This window comes from Mustela lutreola, chromosome 1 (genome assembly GCF_030435805.1).
Source record: "Mustela lutreola isolate mMusLut2 chromosome 1, mMusLut2.pri, whole genome shotgun sequence".
Lineage (NCBI taxonomy): Eukaryota > Metazoa > Chordata > Mammalia > Carnivora > Mustelidae > Mustela > Mustela lutreola.
Genome location: NC_081290.1, coordinates 135,328,783 through 135,347,150, shown reverse-complemented (window position 1 = coordinate 135,347,150; position 18,368 = coordinate 135,328,783). Strand labels below are relative to the sequence as shown.

At 42.3% G+C, this 18,368-nt stretch overlaps 1 protein-coding gene across 3 annotated transcripts in view; it reads left to right on the top strand.

Annotated features, from left to right (window-relative positions):
* Positions 1-8,756, top strand: part of TMEM192 (transmembrane protein 192) — a 28,879-nt gene extending 20,123 nt beyond the window's left edge. For all 3 annotated transcript variants that reach the window (XM_059174666.1, XM_059174659.1, XM_059174649.1), the window contains 2 exons: positions 6,464-6,566; positions 6,880-8,756. In XM_059174666.1, the coding sequence (XP_059030649.1) occupies positions 6,464-6,566; positions 6,880-7,018 (242 nt within the window). In that variant the 3' untranslated portion in view covers positions 7,019-8,756. The remainder of the gene's footprint in view (positions 1-6,463; positions 6,567-6,879) is intronic.
* Positions 8,757-18,368: the final 9,612 nt, after the last annotated feature.

The following is an 18,368-nucleotide window of genomic DNA, read 5'->3' as shown; positions in this document are numbered from 1 at the left end:
TAAACCATTTAGGAACTCATTTTCTAAATTTAGAGCTGTCTAAGGATTGATCTATTTGTCTCTCTGTGTCTCTCTCTCTTTCTCAAAACTCTCAGGGGTTAAAATTAAAGGAAGCTTTACTTTAGAGGGGTGCCTGCGTGGCTCAGTTGGTTAAGTGGCTGATTCTTGATTTCAGCCCAGGTTAGGATCTCAGAATCCTGGGATCAAGCCCCACATCAGGCTCTGTGCTCAGTGGGGAATCTGCTAGAGGATTCTCTCTCTCTCTCTCTCCCCCTGCGCGTACTCTCCCTCTAAAATAAACAATCTTAAAAAAAAAAAAAAAAAAAAAGCTTTAGATATATTAACGTGAAAAACAGTTGGAAGAATACTTTTTTTTTTTTTTTTTTGGAAGAATACTTTTAACAGAAAAAAATGCAAGCCCTGGAAAAATCTAGGTTTCATTCCTGCTGCAATATGGACACGCAGTAAAATCTGTCCAGAATAGTAGCTAATTTTCTGGCACTGCTTAACAGTTATTTTGTGATAATAAAATATCTTGTGTATCCATTTTGAAAAAGGTCATTTCTTTTTGCCAAGAAGGGCAAAGTCACACAGGTCACAGCTTATGTTTCACTTTACTGATTTTTTTTTTTTTCTGTGCATCTCCTTAGGCCAATAGGAGAGCATTTAGAATATGAATGGTATTACTACTTTGTAAATGTGAATGTCACATTATTGATTGATCTTTATAAATGTTTCTATAATTATTAGCTAACAATGAGCCAAATTATGGATAGGATTACATTTTGTACCTCTTTTTAAAAAAATAAATGTATATCACCCACTTAACTTCCTAGAAAAGAATGAAACTAATTGTTTTGTTGTTGTTGTTGTTTTTAAGATTTTATTTATTTATTTGAGAGAGAGAGAGAAATCATACGAAAGGAGGGTGGGGCAGACAGAAAGAGAAGCAGGCTTTCGGCTGAGCAGGGAATCCAATGCAGGACTTGATTCTGGGACTCCAGGATCATGACCTGAGCTGAAGGCAGTCCCTTAACCAACTGAGCCACCCAGGCCCCCAGAATGAGACTAGTTTTAAAGTAAGATTAGTTTTTCAATATATAAGAAACAGCTTGCTATTTCAGTAAAGTGATCCATATGACAAATGAATACTGAATTACCTTTTTGATTGAGATCAGTTCCAGTCTACGACATGTCTGTCAGATGCTATAAATAAGGTTATAGTTTAGGTCTGAATAGAGAATTCACTTACCCCGTTACTTTAGTACTCTACAACTTTTATTTACTACAAGGGGTGCAGGCCTTCTTGTAGTAAAGATCTATAGAATGCTCTGTGACATAGAAGGAGGTAACAACAATATTCCAAAGATCATGTGAATGTCAATCATGTAAATAAGGGAAATTAATACTATTAAAATGTAGTCCAAGATTTATTTCTCTAGGACTTACTGTACTATTTTTAAAGGATTTAAAAGGATTTGCTGTAGCATCTATAATTAATTATAAATAAGACATCTAAGAGATAAAAACAAAAACAAAATCCTGAGAGTGTTTAAGAGTTAAAGGAAACAGATATTCCAAGAATCCTGACAGGAACTCATTTTTACATTTGGACACAAGTAGTTACATGACACCTAAAATTAAACAAAAAGGGTTTTATTTCATTCTTTTCCATTTATTTTAATATATTGCCTTCTAATTAAAAAGAATTGCTTTATTCTATACTCAAAGACTTTGTAGCATATTTCTTCTTTACTTTATATTAATTTTTAAATTTTTATCTGAATAAAAACACCATTAAAAAACTATCTTGTTGGGGTGCCTAGGTGCCTCAGTGGGTTAAGCCTGTGTCTTCAGCTCGGGTTATGATCTCAGGGTCCTGGGATCAAGTTCCACATCAGGATCTGCTCAGCGGGGAGCCTGCTTCCTCCTCTCTCTCTCTCTGCCTGCCTCTCTGCCTACTTGTGATCTCTCTCTCTGTCAAATAAATAAATGAAATCTTTAAAAAAAAAAAAACTATCTTGTTAAATCTCAAATGAATATGCTTCCTACTGTAAGAAAACCTGATAATTGGTAATTCACACTCTCAAAGTAAATAGATGGTTTAGATAGGAAAGGTTTATGATAATTGTAATTATAAACTTAGGGTTTCTGCAAATACTTAATTTCTTTAGAAGATTCAAGTATGAGTGTTTTACCTCCACATCCTCAAGAGTAAGCTTAATTTATTAAATTACAATGTTTCCTTAAATATACTATAGGGTTTTGGGGTTTTTTTTTAAGGTTTTATTTTTTTATTTGACACAGAGAGAGAACACAGCAGGGGGAGCAGCAGAGGGAGAAGGAGAAGCAGGCTTACAGAGCCCAGTGCGAGGCTTGATGCAGGGCTCAGTGTGGGGCTCCATCCCAGGACCCTGGGATCATGACCTGAATGGAAGGCAGACGTTAACCTACTGAGCCACCCAGGTGCCCAAGACCTTTTTATTTTGTCAGACTGTTGTGTGTCTTTTATTTCTGTCCCCTTTTACTTTAATACTATGTAGCTGTTATTTCCTGTCCCCCAGTTCAAGAAACTTACATTTTTTTCTAAGCTTCTTCCTTTATTCAGGGATTATTTGGGGAAAATACCATTTTAGAAAACTAAGATGTAAACACTGAACAGTTCAGATTCACTCGTAGACATCACATAACAGGTTCAATTCTCAGCCTTCATTTTTACTGGATGACCTTGGACATAGTTTACCTCCTGGAAGCTTACCCCTCACTAGCTTCAGGCCTCTGGTTTTTCTGGTTTCCTGCCTGCCTCAATGGGGCTCCCTAGTCTGCTCTGTTGAGTGCTCTCCCTGACCTGTTGGAGGGAGCTCCGCAGCTCGGTCTGTCTCCTCTAACCTGCAAGCTAGAGCACATCAGGTTTTGTGCGAGTGCCATTCAAAGCCAGAAGGTGCTTCTCATTTCCAACTTCCTTGCTGTACCTGAAAGTCAAAGGCATCTAGGTACTGGGCACGCTTGGTTCTTCTGGTGGCATACTGTGTGCTTCCTCCTGGTCCTTCCTGGTGGACCCTCTGCACATCTCCCAACTTTCTCACTTTTTAAATTTTATTTCATCTATTTATTTGAGATAGAATAAGAGTGAGAGAGAGAGCACAAGCACGGGGAGCAGCAGGCAGAGGGAGAGGTTAGACTCCCTGCGGCAGGGAGCCGGATGTGGGACTCAATCCAAGGATCCTGGGATCATGACCTGAGCTGAAGACAGCTGCTTAACTGACTGAGCCACTTAGCCCCCCCCACCACACAACTTTCTCACTTTTAACCTCTTCACTCCAACTTCTTGAGCCTAATTCTCAGCTGAAAGTACACATTCGAATCACATGAGGAGCCTGGAAGTTCCACAAAAGGAGAAACAGAGTGTCTCATGACTCTGCGTATATATCCAAGACATTTCCACAAAAACACATACACAGTTGTTCAAAGAAGTGCTGCTTATAATAGCCCAAAGGGGAAAACATCTAATTGATGTTAGGATAAACTGATGGATAGATAAACAAAATGTGTTCAATCTATACAACAGAATATTACTCAGTCCTAAAATGGAATGACTACATGGACTGATGTACTAGTATGTGCTGCAATGTGGATGAACGTTGAAAACATTATGCTAAGTAGAACCAGTCATTGCGAAGACAGTCTATGTACGAGCCCATGGATATGCAATGCCCAGAACAGGCACATGTACAGAGAGGAAATAGATGAGCAGTTACCTAGAGCCAGAGGGCAGGGGGCAAATGGAGAATGACCACTAATGGATACTGGGTTTCTCTTTGGGGGTATGAATGTGTTCTAAAATTGACTGTGGAGGTGATTGCCTAGTGCTCTGAAATACTGAACCATTGACTTGTATACTTCCAATGGGTGAATGCATGATATGTGAATTATATCTGAAAACTTGTCATGAAAAAGGAAATAATGGCATGTGGAGCTTTTACAAAATGTAATGTGGGGGTCTGACCTGCCCCTCCCCCCACCCCAGCCCATTCCCATGGCAGATACTCTCATCTATTTGGTGTAATTCTCATGTTCATTCGGGGTTGACAGTCACTGCCTCCTTCTCCCCTGGTTTTCTCCCCCCTCGTAGCCATCTCTGGGGGAGACAATTCATGTCAGCCCAGTCCCAGAGTTATTGTTCAGGTAGGGGAGAGCCCAGCCCAGTTAACTGCTGTCCAGGGTGCAAATTGCCCCAGTTGCTGTCACCCCTGAGAGGTGGAGTGGCTTTACCGTGTCTGCTTCTCTGCCTCTTTGCCACTGACTTCCCCCACTTGCAGTACCTGGACTAGGTGGCTGAAGCCACACAGATTCATTTTCTCACAGTTCTGGAGGCTGGCCTGTCCAAGGTCAAGGCATGGACAGGCTTGGTTTCTCCTGAGCCTCCCTTCCTGAGCTGCCTTCTGTGGGTGTCTTCACATGGCCTTGTGCTCTGTGCAAGCACATTTCTCCTGTCTGATCAGGGCCCCACCCTTATTACCTCATTTAATGTTAAATACCTCACTGGAGGCCCTATCTCTAAAGACCATTGCTTCGGGGTGAGGGCTTCAGCATGTCAATTTTCAGGGAACACGGTTCAGTCCATAACATCACTTACCCTCACAAGCTGCCAAGTTCATCAATGGCCTCCAAACTGCTGCATCCCCTGGGTCCTCTCCATGTCTTCACCTTCCTGGCAGTGACTGCTCTTTCCCGGTTCTCCTCCCTCTCTGGAGATGCATTTTCATTCCTTTTAACAGATTCTTCCCATCTCTTTACTATTAGTGGGTGTCAGCTTTCCCGCATCCTTTTTCTCTACCTACTGAAAGTTATGGTCCCCACACTAGTAGACAGTCCTCAGGTGAAGAGAGTCATCCAGACCTTTGTATTCACCTGCTCAGTGATCATTTCCATGCTGGTGTTCCAGTGTACCAAGACAGAAGTGACCTGAACATCTGTCTCTTCTTCCAAACCTTCCCCCATCCTGTCCCTCCTCCCCTCCCTCTGCTAAGAGCATCAGCCTACAGCTCCTGCTCAATTCAAAACCTTTTTGTCATCCTGGATTCTTTCTTCCCCCTTACTCTCTCCCCTCCCTCAGTCATCAATCCTGTTCAGTTGGCCTGTCTCCCATATCTGTCTCCTCCCCTCTGTCACTGTCACTGCCTCAATGAGACACTCATCACATCCTGTGTGGATAATTCCCATAGGCTTGCTACTGCTGTCCCTTCCTTGTTCTCTTAACTTTGTATTCCTTCCTTCTGCCAATGTAATTGTATTCAGAAGTAACTCTTATCATTAACAATTTCCCAGTTCAGAGTTTTCTGAAGTCTTGGTGTGGCATAAAAGACCCTCCATGAGGGGTACCTGGGTGGCTCAATGGGTTAGGCCTCTACCTTCGGCTCAGGTTATGGTATCAGGGTCATGGAATCGAGCCCCACCATCTGTCTCTCTCGGCCTGCCTTTCTGCCTACTTGTGATCTCTCTCTGTCAAATAAATAAAAAAATCTTTAAAAAAAAAAAAAAAAAAGGAAAGAAAAGAAAAGGTCCACTATGAGCTGGCCCTACTCATCCCTGCCCTTCAGGGGTGATGGTGAGCTCCTTTCAGTGACTCCCATATACTCTCAGGACAAAATATCAATGCCTTGGCAGTCACTCATGTCTTGCCTGCCTACCTTTCCACCCCCTCATACACACACACAAACACACACCCCTTGTGAGTGCACACACACACCCCTTCTCAAGGTCTAAGTATTTGTTCAGGCTCTTCCCACACCTAAATCACCCCTCTTCTCTCCTCCCCTAGTCCGTGCAGTTCGTTTTCCTGTTTCCCCCAAGACTGGACTCAAGCCCTTCCATCCTCCTCCATGATCGTCCCTCCCATCCTAGTTCTACTGAGTTAAGGGGCTGTTTTCCAGGGCTGCCACAAGCTCCTCATGCAAGCTTCGATTTTGGTTCTTTTCATACTGTCTTGGAATGTAGACTGATGATCTGTATTTTTCCCTGAAATAGTAGCTCTTTCTATAGGATAGTATCAACAGTGGAGGTTGTTGGAAAAAAGTCATGGTTCCCCCTACTTATTTAACTTCTCTGGGCTTCACTTTATTGTAGAAGGTAGGGGTCATAAGGGCATCTGCTTCGGGGGGTGGTTCTGAGAACTGGATGAGGCTGTCCATGCACAATAGTTCACCTGTGCCTTCTGTCTTTTAAATTTTCCAAAAAATCATAGCTGTTATTATGACCAGTAATAATGACACTGTTATTAGTCCAGTGTTTATTTCAGGCCTGCTCACAGATTTTCAATAAACCTGTTTTTTCACTTTATGAAGCATTTTCGTCCATATTAACTTACTTGAAAAGCATAGCCAATTATTATAATTTGAAAAAATGGACGTAAAAGTTTTTTTCATAATTAGGTAACCTGACTATAATGACTTTATTATTTCAGTGAAAATTCGAAAATTTAATAAAGCCAAACCACAACCTGATGTACTTGAAGAAGAAAAAATCTATGCTTACCCCAGCAATATTACCTCGGAGACTGGATTCAGGTAAGCTTCGGGTGGGGAATGAAAGACTAGAGAAAGAGAATTATGAGGCTCCCCTGCCTTGAAAATCTAGGAAACATTCTTATGCTTGGAATTTATGATTATGCATATGTGCCTTAGATTTAAGTTTGATTTGCTTACTCCCATTCCCCTGGATAAAACCAAGTCTGATGAAAGAACCTCATTTTGGAATATTACCTTGGCTTACAGCATCTTAAGAAAAAGTCCCAAATACAATACGCTGTACTGGAAACTGGGAGGGGACCCATTTGCAAAGAGACAAGCGAGTATTGGTGAATATATTGATTCTTCGCAGGCCTATTTCAAGCCTAGAAGAGATCGTTGAAAAGCAAGGAGACATAATTGCCTACCTGAAGCGACACAATGCCCTGTTGAGTAAGCGCTTGTTGACTTTCACTTCCTCTGACCTTGACTCTCCGCCTGGTCACGTGTGAGCTGCTCAAGGTCAGGAGAGCAGTTGCAGAGGAATGCAGAGGAATCTAAGACTGATCGATGACCTGACAAGCTATTCTCAGGAATGCCAGTTTTTGCCAGATAACATTTGACAATTTTGGTTGGAAACTTTAATTTTGCTCTCACCTGCATGGCTCTTTAGTATGTGAGACTTTTGGGTCACTTGAAAGTATTTCATAGAGCCTGGATATCTCGAGGAGAACGTCTGTTTTTGCACATTTTGAAGTTGTTTAACTGTCTGGTTTATCCTAAGATCAAAGGTGTAGTTTAAACGACTCTTCCTGCCCAAGATTAGAACCCGGTAATAATTTGGCTATGTATATGGAGGTAATCTGACGCGATGATCTAGTTGAAACAAGGGTTTGATCAAGTAAGTTTTCTCCACTCTTAAACTGATGAGAGAAGTCATTATTTTTTGTGGTTAATGTTGTTTTCCCCTGCAGAGCCTCATCATGTACTCGAAGTGCTTGTGTGCTTGTAGGGATGACAGCTTGGCCTCTGTAGCTCTTATGGAGAACATCCTCTTTGTACGACCAGTCTCAGTAGGTGGTTGACTATGCAAACTCCTGTAGTTTTCCATTCTCCAGAAATAAGATAATCAAGATCACTTGGACCAGTGTCAGACTGACCAGTGTTGCTTGTTACGTCAGCAGCACCTTCCACTGGCAACAGCTGACATACTTCAGAGAAAACTTGAGAACATTCCCCTTATTTTAATCCCTCTTCAAGAAGTTGCCATGTGTTTCAGTATTGACTATACCTTGATTTGATCAAGAAAAGTATGTTCTTTGGCTTTAAGTTGATCCAAAAAACATCTTTTTTAGCCTTGAATTATGCTTTCTTAAGTTTTATTTATTTGAATAATCTCTATACCCTGTGTGAGGCTCGAACTCACAACCCAGAGATCAAGAGTCACATGCTTTTCCAACTGAGCCATCTGAGTCCACCTTGGATTATACTTTAAAATTATGAGACTAAGATGTCACATAAACTTACATATAGATATCAACCATATCTAATTCTCCAGGTGAAATGAAGCATTTTTATGAGTAAAGGGCATTATTTCCCCAGTTTTCCTAGTTTGCCCCTTTAATTCATCCATTTGCATTGGCACCTTTATGCGCTGCCCTAGAAAGCTTAATTGAGGGGAGGCGCTATTTGCGATCATGTGTGTTGGTCCATTAACTGAATAATCAAGATCTCATTTGAAAATCCATACACTATACACAACTATTTGGCAGGGGCTGTATTGATTTTGTCACATCCAGATACTTAGGAGGACGAACACCGGTTTCCTTTAGATCTAGTCACTGCTGGGACATTCTAAAAGTTCTCTGTCAAGAGAAAAGTGATGGTGTGTCACCCATAGTCAGTCCCCTTGAGGCCCCAAAATGACAACATTCACAAACTAAAGCCAAATAGCATTTTTAAAAAATTCAGATCATATCCAAGTTTCCTAACTTATTTTCTCCCTTCTTCTTCTTCTTCTTTTTTTTTCCTCTTTCCTTCCTTTTTAATAAGTATATCTCAAAGCCATTGCCTTCTCCGGAAATCTGTCTCTGTGTTCTGGAAGAATCTGTAAACTGCTTTTGTTGGTCTGCAAACTCCTCAAGAGCTTTCCTGGGTATAATCTGAAACTGGCCCTTGTACATGGAGGGCTGGGAGAGACCAAAGAAAGGGGCAGACCCCTCCATACTGCTTAATAAACCAAGAAACTGACTTGTATTTACAAGGCTTGTCTGGGGTGCCCACAAGGTGAGCAGATCCCTGCATCCACCCGCCAGAATCTTCAAAGTGTATAAGGAGGCCTTAACTGGGTTCAGTCACGTAGACCATCCAGAGCTGTCAACAGCATACTGCTGTCTCAAATCTGTGTCCTTAGGCCAGCTCCCATTGTGCCAACGGTGTGCAGAACATACATTCCAAGGACAGGAGAGGGGGTGAGCAGCCTCTGATGGCCCAAGTCCAGCTTGTGGGTGAACTGGCAGTCATATCCTCTCAATGACCTCCCCACAACAGCCTTCAGCTATTTTCCTTTTAAAAAGGAAAACACCAGGGTACCTAGGTGTCTCAGTGGGTTAAGCCTCTGCCTTTGGCTCAGGTCCTAGGATTGAGCCCTGCATTGGCCTCTCTGCTCAGTGGGGAGCATACCCCCCCAACCAACGCCTGTCTCTCTGCCTACTTGTGATCTCCGTCAAATAAATAAATAAAATCTTTTTAAAAATAAATTAATAAATAAATAAGGAAAACACCAGTAGGAGATGATTCTTACTTGGTTTTAAGTTCACTTGGAGTCTGTAGTCAGTTTCTAGTGTTTATAGGATGAACTTTGGCTTACAGAGAAAGCTATAGTTAAAAAGTTGGCATACTCAGATTCTGCTTGCTGTCTGTAGAACCACAAAGACTTTTCTAAACTCAATAATGGGGGCGCCTGGGTGGCTCAGTGGGTTAAAGCCTCTGCCTTCAGCTCAGGTCATGATCCCAGGGTCCTGGGATCGAGCCCCGCATCGGGCTCTCTGCTCAGCAGGGAGCCTGCTTCCTCCTCTCTCTCTGCCTCTCTCTCTGCCTGTCTCTCTGCCTCCTTGTGATCTCTGTCTGTCAAATAAATAAATAAAATCTTTAAAAAAAAAAAAAAAAAAAAAAAAAAAAAATAAACTCAATAATGAACATATCAAACAATAAGAAAAATTTAACAAGGTATCAAAACCAGGAAAACAGGGTAATGAACAAAGCATTTTAAATGCTATTCACCAGGAAGGTGGTGTGCTAGTACAGCAGATAAAAAATTAAGATGACCCTGGTTTGTAAGGAGGAAGGAGGGGACTAGGATTTCTAGGCTCTGTGCTAAGTGAAATAATGGCTGTCAGCCCAAGGAACTGGAACTTGGGTACCAGAGTACCAGTACCATAGTAGGGAAGGGGCTGTAGGAACTCCAGGCAAATCAATGAGTCAAGCAAGGCAGCTACAAAGGTTACCAGCACTGTGTCAAGTTTGAACCAAAAGAATGAGGGAGTGGGGCACCTGGGTGGCTCCGTGGGTTAAAGCCTCTGCCTTTAGCTCAGGTCATGATCCCAGCGTCCTGGGAACCAGCCCCACATCAGGCTCTCTGCTCAGCAGGGAGCCTGCTTCCCTTCCTAGCTCACTGCCTGCCTCTCTGCCTACTTGCGATCTCTGTCAAATAAGTAAATAAAATCTTAAAAAAAAAAAAAAAAATATATATATATATATATATATATATATATATATATATATATATGAGGGAGGACATGGGAGGAGACCTGGATAGTGTCAGATCTAGGAGGGTGCCCTGATGCTATGTGAGGGGTCCCCTGAAATGGGATCCACTGAAGAGTTTCAAGCAAGGAAGTTACAGAGTGGGTTTTCTTTTCTGGAGGATCCAATTACAGTACAAGGAGGAGGAAAGCTAGGTGGCGGAAAGAGTTGGCTCTGAACTAGGGCAGGCACAGTTACATTGAAAGTCAATGTATATATGTATAATATGTATTTCTATAATTTGGGGATTTTATTTCAGATGACAATAGCATCATGACTTACAAGCTAAAAGCTCGTTTTTTAGAAGACACTGTTGAAAATTATAAGGAAAAAAATAATTTGAAATCCCACTGCCAAGGAATTGTACCAATACTGCCTGCAGTCCTGTGTCTCACCCATTGTGGGTATTATCAGTCTGTTTCATTCTAGCCCATCTGATGGATTAAAATACATCATTGTTTCTCATTGTATTTCCTTGAATTTCCTTTCAATACTAATGACATTGAGCATTTTCCTCCATATTTCTCTGGCCTTTTATCAGGCCTTTGTGATATATATGGATCAGGTCTTTTGCTTATTTTTCTTCTGGGATAGTCTTTTTCTTAACAAACATAATATTCCTTTATATACCAGGATAGTCTTCAGTTTCTGTTTGTTGGAGATATTTCATTGTTTTGTGTTCTGCCATGTTCTCTTCCTACACTGCAGCCTCGATTTTATCTGCTGCAGCTCGGGTGACAAAGTTCATACCAGTGAATCCCTACAAGCCACATCAGATGTTTTCTTGTGTGAGAGCCAACAGTATCTGGAGTGAATGCTGCTGCCGCTTTCTTCTCCATCAGTACCCACTCTCTTGGTTATCTTGTGGCTTTAATACAGTTTACAATCTCACAGTTCCCAAATGTGTACCTCCAGCCAGGTCTTGAACTCCAGGCTCATGTACCCAGCTGCCTCATCTAGAACTCTAATGTCCAAGACACCTCAAACATAACATGTCCAAAGCAGGGCTGTCTGCCAAAGCTGTTCCCTGTCTCCATGGTGATGGTTCCTCTACCCCTCACATCCCATACACAGTCTCTCAGCAAATCCTGCTGAATTTTCCTTTAAAACTGATCTAGAAGCTATCGTCTTCATGTGGATTATTTATGTAATAGTCTCTTAAGTGGTCTTCTAGCTTCTAACTGCCACAGTCCACTCCCCCAAACCTCTCACACACCCTTCCGAAACATCAGTATTTAATAAAATAACAAAGAGATTCTTCTAAAACATCCATCAGATTGGGGTACTCTAGTGGCTCCCTTTATCTCAGTAAAACCAAAGCCGGACAGGGACCTCCAGGGCTCTAGAAAATCTGCCACATCTCCCACCTTTAACTCCTCTCTCTCATCCTACTCTCCCACTGCTGACTGTTTCAGCTCCATTGTGAGGCCCACCTCAGACCTTTGTAGCTGCTGTTCCATCTACTTGGGATGATCAATTCCCATATACCCTTCATCCTTCAAGTCTTTGTAAAATGTTACTTTCTCAGTGAGGCCTGCTCTGGACCACTATTTAAAACTACGGGCAGGCGTCTACGGCCATACCACCCTGAATGCGCCCGATCTCGTCTGATCATAAAACTACAGCTTTCCACACACTCAGTACTTTCTATCTCCCTTACCCTGTCACCCCAAAATAGGCCACTTTGACTTATTATTTGGAATTAAAGATGCTTGAGAAACAGCAAATGCAGGGACACCTTTGCCTGCCTCTGTCCCCCTGACAGGAGATTATAAATCTCCCCAGTGAAAAGTGTCCTCCCTGTAGCAGGAGGGTAGAAGACACCCATATGACCAGGGATAGGATTTTGGGCTAGAGACTATAGAGATTTTTTTTTTTTTTTTTTTTTTTTTTTTTTAACAGACAGAGATCACAAGTAGGCAGAGAGATAGGCAGCAGGATCCCTGTCGAGCAGAGCCTGATGCGGGGCCCGATCCCAGGACCCTGGGACCATGACCTGAGCCGAAGGCAGAAGCCTAACCCATTGAACCACCCAGGCACTCCGGGCTAGAGACTATATAAATGAACCTTGTTACTTCTTTATCAGTTCACTACCCCCAAGCCCAAACCCCTTTGTCTTGTCCATTTTTCATAAATGTATTGTTTCTTTGTCTTAAAGGTTTGTAAGTTTCCTGCATTGATCGCTTGAGTCTCATCTTTTTTATGGGGCTTTTTTGATGGAACTTCAAACCACCACCAAAGGGCACCTGGGTGGCTCAGTCCTTAAGTGTCTGCCCTCAGCTCTGGTCATGATCCGAGGTTCTGGGATCCAGCCCCACATAGGGCTTCCTGCTCGGCAGGAAGCCTGCTTCTCCTTCTCCCCCCTCCCCCGGCTTGTGTTCCCTCTCTCATTGTGTGTCTCTCTCTGTCAAATAAATAAAAAAATTTTTTGAAAAACAAAACAAAACATTAAAAAGTTCATCCAGTAAATGGTGTTGAGACAACGAGGTAACCCATTAAGGGAAAAAACGGGTTTGTGAAAGGCTTTCCATCTGAAATGGAACTGGAGAATATGAAATGGAGAACATCACATAGGCCTTTAGAAGCATGGAATTTAAGAACTGAGACTGATTTCCCATAAATGCCTGTTTTTCAGAAGATAGACTTATCTCCTAACCAATGAACATCAACCAAGAATCTCTCCCCATCCTCAAGCAATGAATTTATTGTTTGAACTCTAGCGGGACCCCCCCCCCCACCAACTCCTTGCCCATAAATACAGTCTGTCCCAAATCCTTAACAAACTCACCTGTAGCTTGCTAGAACTTGCATTCCCTGAATTGCAGTTCCTCTGCTATTCCCGGATAAACTCAAATTTCTGATAATTTGAGCTTGCTTCAGTTTACCCCTTGATTTAGGTTAATAGATTATTATATCTCTACCTTAGAATTCGTATCTAATAAATCCTAGCTGACTCAAAGACTTCACTGTTTAAAATGAAACTATGAAAGTACTATAAATTATGGGAGAGGTTTTTAAAATTCAGAGTAAGGTAACTTTTTGAAGTTTGGCATAGAAGCCATAAATGAAAAACCTGACATATTTAACTACATAAAAATTTGAATTTCCCCTTGCACAACCTCTTATGAGATGAATAAACCAAAAGAAGACAAAAAAACTGGATTAAAAAAAAATATTTACAGGGATGGTTGGGTGGCTCGGTTGGTTAAGCCTCCGCCTTCGGCTCAGGTCATGATCTCAGCGTCCTGGGATGGAGCCCTGTGTCGGGCTCCCTGATCATCGGGGAATCTGCTTCTCCTTCTGTCTGCCACTTGCTCTGTCTGTATGCCTTCTTTCTCTCTCTCTCTGACAAATAAGTAAATGAAATATTAAAAAGATACATTTACAATTAATGTCACAGACTGTGACTGATTTATAAAAGGGAAATGTGTAGTTGGCATAGGCTCCTAAAACCCTTGAAATTTCCTAAAAGCTCTAGGACCATCTTTTGTTGTAACAGTTGGTCTTTAAGCAGGTTTCTGAATAGTCCCAGAGCCACAAAAATGAAAGGAGTGGCTTATTTTTCATAACAAGCCCCTTTCAACCACACCTGAGTTTTTGGTAAATCCCCTAAGGAAAGGGGCTGGTTGCCTGGAAGACCAATCACATGACAGAGAGTCAGAACTTTTTTTTTTTTTTTTTTTAATTTGACAGCTAAAGAGAACACAAGTAAACAAAGCGTTAGAGAGAGGGGGAGAGAGAGCAACAGGCTCTCCGCTGAGCAGGGAGCCTGATGCGGGGCTCGATCCCAGGACCCTGGAATCATGACCCCAGCCGAAGGCAGCCGCCCAACCAACTGAGCCACCCAGGTGCCCTGGAACTTTTTTTTTTCTTTTTAAGATTATTTATTTATTTGACAGAAGAGAGAGTAGAAGAGCACAAGCAGGGGGAGAGGCAAAAGGAGAGGGAGCAGCGGTCACCTGCCAAGCCGGGAGCCTGATGTGGAACTTGATCCCAGGACCCTGGAATCATGACCTGAGCCGAAGGCAGTCACTTGACCCACGGAGCCACCCAGGCACCCTGAGTTGGAACTTACAGTCCTCCTATGCTGACCTGTGGTGGAGGAAAGAAACTAGGTAGCTAGGAGATGAGTGGGGGTGAGACTGAACTGTATAATCCCTTTCTACCTCTTGAATTTTGAAACTTGATTTTTATACCTATTCAAATATTACATTAAGTTTTTTTTTTAAGATTATTTATTTATTTGGGGCGCCAGGGTGGCTCCGTGGGTTAAAGCCTCTGCCTTCGGCTCAGGTCATGATCCCAGGGTCCTGGGATCTAGCCCCGCATCGGGTTCTCTGCTCAGCAGGGAGCCTGCTTCCCTTCCTTTCTCTCTGCCTGCCTCTCTGTCAAATAAATAAAATCTTTAAATATATATATATATATATTTTTTTTTAATTTATTTATTTTTTTTTTTAAATTTAAGAGAGGGTGGGGGAGGAGCTGAGGGAGAGGGACAAGCTGACTCCACACTCAGCATGGGAGGGAACCTTGATCCTACTGAGCCAAAACCAAAACGGTCATTTAACCAAACTGAGCCACCAGATGCCCCTACATTTAAGATTTTAGAAAGGAAAGCAAAAAACACGCAGCTCACAGGTCAAACATAGTGGCCAAAAATCATGTGAAAAAATGTTCCACCTTATTTTTAAGATTTTATTTACTTATTTGACAGGTGGGGGGTGGGCAGGCTCCCTGCTGAAGCAGAAGGCCTGATGCAGGACTCGATCCTAGGACCCTGGGATCATGACCGGAGCTGAAAGCAGAGGCCCCAACCCACTGAGGTACCCAGGCGCCCCAATGTTCCACCTTATTACCTATGTGGGAATAGAAATTAAACTGGGTATACTGCCAGAGAGGGAGACAAACTGTAAGACTCTTAACTAGAGGTTCATATACGTTGATGGTGTTGGATTCAGCTGCCTCCCCTTTCTAAACTCCCCTACATGTTCTCCAACTGACCAATACTGACCCATAGCTAGGGACATTTCTATACCCCTTATTCATCAGGAAGACATTACAGAAGATGAAACCTTCCACCTACAACAACCTTAAAGATACAAGGTCAAATTTGTTCAGGGGGGAAATGATGAGGGAGCCGAAGGCTAGCTAAAGACAAAGCATAGGCTGACACCCTGCAACCTTCCCCTCTCCCTCCACACTCCTGGGTGGGACAAGTGTGATGTTCTACCAGAATCTCCCAACTATCTTAAAGTTAATGCCTTGCTAGAGGGGAAAACAATCTTAACTTGACAATAGCAGGGCCTCTGGTATCTTGTAGGTCCTCTAGCATATGAAAGTTCTTTTGAAAATCTCCCTTTTCCTTACTTCCCCCAACCCTGAACTGTATAATTAGCCACCCCTCACAATCCCAGTGCAGCAGCTCCTTCTGCCCATGGGTCCTGCCTCCGTGCTATACAAACCACCATTTTACACCAAAAAAAAAGCAGGGGGGGGGGGCGCTCTTAACTATAGGAAACAAGCTGAGGGGTGCTGGAGGAAAGAAAGGGGGGCTGGGGTAACTGGGTGATGGAGAATAAGGAGGCATGTGATGAGCACTGGGTATTATATACAATAGATAAATCACTGAACTCTACCTCTGAAACTAATAACACATTATATGTTAGTTAACTGAATTTAAATTAAAAAGAGTAGCAAGAGTGGGATTAGCAATACCAATTTAGCTGGAGTATGCACAAACGGATATATCAATAATGGTCAAATAAGTGGGAAAACATTCTAAGTGGTAACTTGACCTAATAATTTTGACTCCATCTTTCCTACAAAATTATTCATGTGTGAAAAGTTATATGAGTGAAGGTTTACTTCATTATTTTCTCTTTTTTTACAGATTTTATTTATTTGAGAAAAAGAGCATGAATGGGGGGGGGGAGAGGGAGAAAGAGAAGCAGATGCGCCTCTCAGCACAGCAGGGAGCCTGATGCAGTACTCAATCCCAGGACCCCGGGATTCATGACCTGACCCGCAGGCAGATGCTTAACTAAGTCTCCCAGGTGCCCCTACTTCATTATTTTCATATTGAGTATATGAAATGAAATGGATTCAGTAGGTGAAGGCCTCTGCCTTTGGCTCAGGTCATGATCCCAGGGTCCTGGGATCGAGTCCTGCATTGGGCTCTCTGCTCGGCGGGGAGCCTGCTGCTCTGTCTCTCTCTGCCTGCCTCTCTGCCTACTTGTGATCTCTGTCTGTCAAATAAATAAATAAAATCTTTAAAAAAAATTTATGTATATACACATAGCAGCATGAAATAATGCCTCTAATATATTGTTAAGTGAAAGAAGCATGTTGTTCAACATAGCTGTATAATGTTGTGGCATTCCACTTAGGTTAAAAATTGTGTGTGTGTGTGTGAGAGAGAGAAAACTGAGACAGAAGGATATAAAACAAACTTAATACTTCATACTGTAAAGATTGTGTAACTGTGGAATGGGAGAATGAAAGGTAGAAGGGTTGAAGGAGACTAAAGAATTTTTGGCTTTTTATTCTATTTCTGTATTCAAAATTTTTAGAGTGACTATTATTTTCTAATTAATAAAGAAATATTCCATATATAATAAATTAAAAATGTAAGTTACAACTCAGTTTATTTAGTACAACTGCTTTTTTTTTTCTTTTTTTACAATTCTGCTTATTTGAGAGAGAGAGAGGGAGAGAGGGAAGAGAGGGAGAAGCATGGCTCCCCAGCTGAACAGGGAGCCCAACATGGGGCTCCATCCCAGGACCCGAGCTAAAGGCAGTCGCTTAACTTACTGAGCCACCCAGGCACTCCTACAACTGCTTTTTTAAGTAATAGTGCATGCTATACATACAAAGAAAAGATGGTACTTGAAAGAAAAGATGGTGGGAATACACAAATTTCCCATGTTTCTTCCCTAAACCACACTAAAATAGTAAAGAATTTGTTAAGCACGAACTCAGAATGACTGAAGAAAAGGAGAGGAAACAATTTTTTTTTTTTTAAACATAAAGCAGCAAAACTCTTCCAGAGTGTTGCTATTTCTGCTCCAAGTGTGATCTCTGGTCTGGTGCTGGCACCTGGCAAGCAGCTCACAAGAAGAGGAGGCTGGAGAGCCAAGACGTAAATCAGCTCTGTCACTAAGCATTAAGATCAGGGGACTTTTTTTTTTTTTCCATAGCAAGATTTCTGAATCAGGAAGCAGTGTGCTGATTTAAATTCCGGTGCAAATTCCTTATCTCCTAGAGGACTAGTAACTCTCTGTTAATGGTTCAAGGATTGGCTACCTGAGTGGCAGTGGTTTTCCTTAACTGTCTTTACTCCTTTGCTTCTCTCTTGAACCCACACTTCTGTCTGGCTTTTGCTTCCATTACTCCCCAGAAACTACGGTTGTCAAATAGTTGACTAGAGGCTTCCATGTTTCTCGGTCACTACTCACCCCTTACTGTCTTGGATCTCGAGAGCATCTGAGTTCATCATGGCCTCCCTGCCATTATTCTAGTCTATTCTATTCATCTATCTATTTATTTGACAGAGACAGAGATTGAGCATAAGCAGGGGGAGCCAGCAACAGAGGGAGAGGAAGAAGCTGACTCCCCACTGAGCAGGGAGCCTGATCTGGGACTCAATCCCAGGACCCTGGGATCATGACCTGAGACAAAGGAAGATGCTTAACCAAGAGAACCACCCAGGCGCCCCACCTCTCTGATATTCTTGCTTTGCTCAGCTACCAGGTCTCCACAAACTTTTGGTATCTTCTCACATTCCTGGTGATCTCTTCTTAGTCTCCTTTGCTGTTTCCTCATTTTCTAGACCCAGTTCCAACAGTTATATGTAGCAAAATTCATGTTTAGTATGATGTTCTGTGATTTTTTTTTTTTTTTTAAAGTACAGACGGGCACGTGGGTGGCTCAGTAAGTTTAAAGCCTCTGCCTTCAGCTCAGGTCATGGTCTCAGGGTTCTGGGATCGAGCCCCACATCGGGCTCTCTGCTCGGTGGGGAGCCTGCTTCCTCCTCTCTCTCTGCCTGCCTCTCTGCCTACT